The following is a 7,380-nucleotide window of genomic DNA, read 5'->3' as shown; positions in this document are numbered from 1 at the left end:
AACTAAGCACCAAATTTTGTGCAAAAGACAATAATATTATACATGCTAATTTTGATTTAATAAATTTGGCCTCTAAAAAGTTACAAATGCAATTGGACAAGACAGTGTTTTAGAAAGTGATTTTTTGAAATGAGATGCAAGTAATATTATGTTATTTTCTACATTAAAGGTTATATTGACCATCAAAAACGGTATGAACAAAAATGAGTCATTCTGTTACAATCAGGGTGTATCAACCATTCCCTTTACAAGCCACATCAATTGATATCTACTCATTTTGGTAAGTGATTAAAATTGACACAAAAATAACAGTTCAGTTCTAATTAAACACTGTCAAATTCAAACATTGATTTAATGCCGTAAAAGCACTCTTTGAAATTTGGATACATGGTAGGATAAGCAATTCAACGACCAAGTGCTTGCATCCATAATTTCAGAATGAAAGGATGCTTACCGATCACAGCTACTCAAATAAATACATAAAAATGCGGGGATAAAGGTTGCCACTCCGCATAAAGAGCAGTTGCAACACAATTCACAATAATAACTCAAAGGATAGCACAGACACTCATTGATTTTTCCAGGTTACATTCACAATGGTCAATACTTACATTTATAAATGCATTAACCCACAAGCCTGGATTATCTATTCAATATAATTATTTACATTATTTTACTTGGACTCTCACCTGAATTACACAATACAACATCTCAGCACCAGCCCTTTTTGGTCAATCCTTCCATCATCATTACCTAAAAGTCATATAGAAGGTCATTCAGCTTTCTTATATCACAAGATTCATATATATCATGCAAACCAGTATATACTATTTCCAACAAAGTTATGTCACCATAGCTTATAATCTAGTTAGCACAGACTAAAATAGAGCATATTAAACTGATCCAGCCAGTGCGATTTCTAGTATACTACCATTCAATGAGATGTTGGCACACTGTGGTTTGAGCTGCGTCTGGAGTGCACCTAGCTTATTAAATTTTGGTAAATCCTTTCCCGATATGCAATGCATAGTTTGATAATGGTGTAAAGAAGTTTTCTTTGGTAAATTAGTACAAGATTAATTAAATTTACATCTACAGACTAGTGAATAGTAATCATAATAAGACGCAATTTATAATTTTTAGATCAAATATAATCAAGATAAAAATCAGATATACACATATTCATAAAAGATTCAATTATTTAAATATTGAATCCAGGGAATATCCACGCCTAATAAAGCGCAGAACGTGTATTGAAACACATGCAGTTATTAAGATTGCTTGCTGAACAATCCATCAGAAAGTTTGATTCTCAAACTACTCTAAGAAGTTTAAAGCTAAATAACTCAAAGAATTGATCACATTTTCAGTGAGACCTAATTTACAAAGCATCACAAGCTCTACAAGATCAAAAACACTCAATAATCTAACAATTAATGTTCTATCACTTGACCAACTGATCAGTAATTTCATTAAAATAGTTTATTCAACACCATACTAGACAATCAGTGTTTACATGTTTGGACAACATCGAAAGAAACAATTCTTGTTGTATTCAACTGACAAATTTACCATATACTCTATACTATAGGAAGAAAACAAAATTAGCCAAACTTGTGCCTGTAAAAATTGCAATAATGGAGATAAAGGCTATAAAAAAGCTTGCAAGTAGTAGCAGTCAGAAATAAGAGTGGCGCACCTTCAGGAGGCTGAGCTAGCTTCCGATTTTGTGGAGACATCATTTCTTTCTTCAATTGCAGTAAAATATCTTCCATTGTAGACTCTCTTTTCCATTTAGCAAGCATGGGAAACAAATTTGGCTCAACCTGACAATTTAGATATTTATCAGAGCATATTCAATCACTGCAGTGTACATTAGTAAAAAAAATAATTACCGCTCCAGATTCTTGATTGACGCAAGTCATGTTAATCCTTGTCTGAAATCTAACAGATGGTGGATTGTCTGGATAATCCTTGCCGCAGAATAACTTCAACTGGTAGATACGACCTTCATGAACAGTCTGGTAAAAGAACGAGACGAGAAAGTTAAGCTCAACAAGTCAATATTATGTTTAATTTTTATTTGATACTAATTTCACCTAACAACTGGGGGAGAGTGGCACATGAATCATGAGCATGGCTTTAATTAGGAAAAAAACTAGTGTTGATCAAAGTACTTCAGAAAAATAAGGATCTAGGAAAAAGTAAATAGAATTTAATTTTTCAGGAAAAAAACAATAGCCTATATATTTTCAGTCATGTTAGCTTCAAATTACTAGGCGTCATTTCATAGTTTACTTCAAAAGAAAACACAATATGACATGTTCCATTAGTTTCAAATGCAATACATCAAACCCTACACACAGAACATGCACCCTTCATTCTGATCAAAATATAAACTTGTTTCAAGATAAATGAAATATGGAAAAATAAATTTGCAAGCACCACTTGACAAGGATGATGTGCATTGTGAACCAAAATAGAGAGGTGTAGAACCATACAAATCTTAGAAGAAGAAAAATCTGCAAACTTGCAAAAAGGTTTCAGTGCATTTGATTCAACAGAGTGCAAAGAATATAACAACTTACACCAGGGGGGCCAATAATTGTACCAGTCCATGACTGCATGAATATATCATCAGCATCATCCATTCCATAGCTAACAGTCCCATCTCCAATTCCCTTCTCCCCTCGCTCAAGCTCTTCCAATAATCTAAAATTCCTAGGAACTGCATTGATAGACAGAATATTTAACAAAACAAGTGCAAATTACAAATCTAAAAATGAAATAAATAGTTTCATTCAAATCAATATTAAGAAAAGAGAATATATGAAAATCGCATAGCAAATATTAAGTTACATTCAAAAAATCTTGTGTAGATATTTGATCAGGTAATTTTAAATAAATTTGACTTGATTGTATAAAAGATATAATAAATCACAAATAATATTAAAAAATAATTTACTACATTTGGAAATAAATATTCAAAAAACAAAAAAGTTAGAAGATGGAAAAAGCATATCTATATAAATCACAAGGTATTGAGTTAGAATCCCCTTGGAATAGGTTGAGAAACGGCCATTAATTACACAAGAATTAATAAAAAAATCCACAATCGAGGAAAGGTTATTTATACAGTAGTAGAAAATAGGGAAAGAATAAACAAAATTATGAGCATCATTCAAAAATCAATGAGAAAACATAATATTGCATCTTAGGTTGTAAAAGACAAATCTATATTTATCAAAATGTGGATATCGGGTATGTACTCAAAAGGCACCCGGGGCCGGATGTACCCAAATGGAGAACTCAGTTTTTATTTAAAAATTAATTTTGGTATGTACTCAGCAATTACCCGCGAGTACCGAAAACAGGTACAACCGATGTAGCCAATGATGGATAGTAATAGTATGGCGAAGAAAACCCAAAACGCTATAGTTGTGCAGTTGGAAGGCTACTAGGCCAAGGTCTAGGAGCGATAAAAACAAGGGAGAAGACAATATCTGGTGGCACAGGTAACCTGGGAGAAAGTCGGCACCAGGTCCACCAGAGTCACACGGAAGAGAAGAGTAAAGAAGAGTGATAGCAGAACTCAAACACCCTAGTCAGTTCGTAAAGACTAAAAGGTCCAAAACATAATTCTAAACAGCTAAAAACCAAGGGCATTTTTGTCTAATCATGGTTAAAAATGAGGACACTTTTGGCTTTTCCGCTTGTCTTCTCAGTTGTGCTCGCAACTTCGCCGCAACCTGCAGTGCTACAGCTGCAACACAGATCTGCTCTACCACAGCGTTTTGCATAGAGCTGGATCTCAACTACGCCACGCACCACCGCAATTGCGGATTGACTAAATATTTACAACATAAAATTTTAAGTCCCATACTTCAGAGGTCCTTATCAGTTGTCACCATACTCCCAGGGTAATGGATAAGAGTTTGTAATTGAATAAAAAAATCTCTTTAACTAAAAAATGGCGAATAGAAGTACACTAAAAACCTTGATCCTCCATTTTTTCCTCTCACTCCTTCAATCTCTAAGCATCCAAACAGTTTCCTAAACTTGCACACAAAATGAGTTCATTCTAGTATAATGCAAATCAATGGCACAGTTGAGGATCAAACAACAACTTCAATACACATCGAGTATACCACACAAGACCACGCTACCCAAAGTTTCTACATTAAATTAACTGAGTTAGAAGAGATGCATAGAATTTAGAATCTCGCAAACAAATAGTTGAAAGAAGAGGTGTGTATTACCGTATCAAATACATTGAGTGAGCATAAATAAACAAAAAATTCAAAGTTCATATCACAAACACTTTCAATTCAAAATTTTCCCCCTTATCCCTGTTACATTCATCACAGAAACAGCTCAGATAACCAGAAATTCATAGAATCACAGCATCAGCATCAGGTTCAAATTTACGAACCTTTGACCAATTTCAACACAAAGAAACTAAAGTTAGAAATTCTAGATTACATATCAGAGAATCACAGAAAAACCCATACACAAGCAACCACCGTGAAAACCAAAAAAAAAAAAAAAAAAAATCGGAACCAGAAGAAACACGAAGAACAGTAAACAATAGGAAATGAAAATCCAAGTGAAGATGTGTTCGAAAATTACCGACGACGCTGGATCCTTCGGAACCCATTGTGAGGGTGAATCGGAAGAGCTAGGGTTTAGGAATTCTAGAGAGAGAAACACAGTGAGGTAGAGAGAGAAAGAGGAAAGCGTTATCGTAATAATAATGAGTGTGGCTTAAGTCAATGTTTTTCTGTTTATTTAGTGTTTAACTTACCAAATGGGTTAAGCTAATTAAACAACTTAGATTAATTAATATGTCATGATGATGTAAAAAATTATCGGATCCAATTAAATCACATTTAAATGTCATTATTGAATAGAATAAAGATATGGAGAGAAAAGAATATCCAAATTGCCTAATTAGTTTTTAATTCACATTAAATAGGTTGTAAAGGTATAAAAAAAAAACATATTAAATTGGAATACAAAGAAATATTTTGAAATCACCTCATATTTTGCCCCTGCTTCCGTAGATGCACATTCGAAATCACTCCATATTTTGAAAAAATTTGATTCTTTCCGTAGATGTATATACGGAAGTGTATAAAACAAAAGAAAAAACAATTAGTTTAACCTTATTTTCAGTTTAGCAATACTTCCGTAGATGCATTTACGGAATGTGGTGAAAATAAATTGTTTTGTAGGTGAATCTACGAAACAGTCCGCTATTTTTTGAATTCATGTCATTTTCATTCAGAAACTCCATTTTTAAATACATACATTTTCATATTCAATAATGCATTTTAAAGACAATAGTAGGTAGATCAATAAAAATACGATATATAAATAATGTCGGTCAAAGTGTCGAGTACATCATCAAATACATACAAAAATGAGATATAAATACATCATCAAATATAACTATTGAGTATGTCGGGTATCATCCTGCGTACTATCATGCGCATCTCCTCTACCTCCACCTCCGCGTCCACCAAGGGCTCTGCTGGCTCTTCCCCTAGCGTTAAGTGTCCCACGGGTCCTGGCACGATGTCAACGGTACATACATGCACTCTCTGCCAGCCTGATCATATCATCCAGCACACGCCTATAAGCAGTCCCCTCAGAGAATAAACCCTCTACAATGGCTCTGAGGCCCCTGTCAGCTATCTGACGACACAGAGGAATAAGATCCTGAGTATGGTCCAAATGAGCCTGATGCGCACGGAGAATATCCTCGTGGGCTGGTCTAGGCGGACCTCCTTCTACAGCTGGAAACATGTATGGGTGTGAGACATTATAGTACCAAGAGATGTACCCCTCCGCACAGCTTCAGTCGTGCTCTGCTAGCGTCGATTGTGCCTCCTCATGGACCATGTGATGCTCCCAGTCTGCAAAGATATCATCTAACTGTCTGCGGGTCATGGTGATAGGAGCTAAGACAGTAGGATTGCGAGGTATCGTATGCTCATATCCAAACTGACGCATGACGCGCTCTGGAAGATTGTGTACAATAATGGTCAAGCTGGCGGCCAACCATCCATAATATAGAGCTATTTCGTCAAACGGAGTTGTCTCCCGGTGCTCAGCATAGCAGTAGTACTTGATGTCCTCTGTGGCCATGTGGTCAAGACCGCGCCTGTAGGGATCCGACACCTTGTTCCTTCTAAGGAGGTGAAAGCACTGGCACGCGGCATGACCTCCGTTTAGGAAGACACCTCTCCCCAACCAATAATGTCTGGGAAGTGCTGTAGTATCCAATTCTGAAAGAAAAAAACACGGTTATTTTAAAGTACTATCAAAAAAATATAAAAAAGTAGAAGAGCATAAGATTGTTATCACCAAAAGAGTACAGCTGCCCGCAACTGTCCTTGCCTTCCAGAGGCATCCCTCTCCAAGTCTGTGGTAATTGTACGCCAGTACAGCCGCTCCCCAGTTGTACTCATGGATACGTGTTATATCCGATAAGTACGTCAGGTAGATGACGTCTGTGTACGACGAGCTCGTGTCCACAAAGAGCTGAGTGCCTATCAAATATAGGAAGTAGCATCTTAACGCCCTCTCTCTGTGTGTAGCCTGCTCTAACTCGTCCCCCTCATCCTACTGTGCCGCAGTGAGCTTCGCATCATACTATCTCTGCAGGAAGTTAAACCTGACGTGGGTCCCTCGTGTCCTCTCCACCTCCTCAAGGGCGTCATCGAGATCAGCCCCCAGCTCAGCAATCAGCACCTCCTGAGCTTCCTCCTTCGTCATCCTACCGTGACGAAGGAGGATACCCCTGATAGATAGATGAAGTAGGCATGCCACATCATCTAGGGTGATGGTAATTTCACCGTGGGGTAGATGCAATGAGGAGGTCTTGGGATGCCATCTCTCTGCAAAGGCGCAAGCATACCATTATGTATAGTATGGTAGTCGAGCATACAGAGGTCTCTCATGCTTGGAGTTGTCAGTACCTCCTGAAACCACTGCTCGTCAGGCTGCGCGAGATCCTTAATCTTCCGTCCATGGTTGTCGAACCTCTGGGGATCCCTACTCTGAAATTTTTAAAAAATTCAAACGGTTAGTAATAAGCAAGGTCATAACTGAAGAAAATAAATAAATAAGTAATTATCAAATAAAACTTACATCTCCATCCCATATACGTCTAACTGCTATATTTGCATATCCAATCAGAAGGGAAGCGTCTACAGGCCCCCGGGGTACCATATAGGCTCTGGCACTGACACAAGCTCCGGCACTGGATCATCCTTGTGCAGCTCCTCCAGAGGTGGCACGACAGAAGAAGAATTGCCACGACGACGTCTGCGGGAGGGTGGAAACTGTGAGGAACCCTCAGGATCATCCCGAGAC

The 7,380-nt window shown here is 37.2% G+C and overlaps 1 protein-coding gene across 1 annotated transcript; it reads right to left on the bottom strand.

Annotated features, from left to right (window-relative positions):
• Nucleotides 1-431: 431 nt before the first annotated feature.
• Nucleotides 432-4,788, bottom strand: LOC131604042 (ubiquitin-conjugating enzyme E2 variant 1B-like). Its single transcript, XM_058876532.1, has 5 exons — nt 4,630-4,788; nt 2,589-2,728; nt 1,896-2,021; nt 1,700-1,826; nt 432-753 (listed from the first exon to the last, which is right to left on the bottom strand). Exons 1-5 carry the CDS (start codon nt 4,655-4,657, stop codon nt 695-697), a joined length of 480 nt encoding a protein of 159 aa, XP_058732515.1. The 5' UTR covers nt 4,658-4,788; the 3' UTR covers nt 432-694.
• Between the last annotated feature and the right edge of the window lie 2,592 nt (nt 4,789-7,380).

This window comes from Vicia villosa, linkage group LG5 (assembly GCF_029867415.1).
Source record: "Vicia villosa cultivar HV-30 ecotype Madison, WI linkage group LG5, Vvil1.0, whole genome shotgun sequence".
NCBI lineage: Eukaryota > Viridiplantae > Streptophyta > Magnoliopsida > Fabales > Fabaceae > Vicia > Vicia villosa.
Note: the sequence above shows the minus strand (reverse complement) of the source record. Positions and strands in the feature narration are given on the sequence as shown.

Excerpts from the sequence above, each read along its gene's own strand:
- LOC131604042 (XM_058876532.1), bottom strand. The coding sequence starts at position 4,657 with ATGGGTTCCGAAGGATCCAGCGTCGTCG. Across the intron at positions 1,827-1,895 it reads TCAATCAAGAATCTGGAGCG|GTTGAGCCAAATTTGTTTCC; the intron begins GTAATTATTTTT and ends CTAAATTGTCAG. Across the intron at positions 754-1,699 it reads GCTAGCTCAGCCTCCTGAAG|GTAATGATGATGGAAGGATT; the intron begins GTGCGCCACTCT and ends TATGACTTTTAG.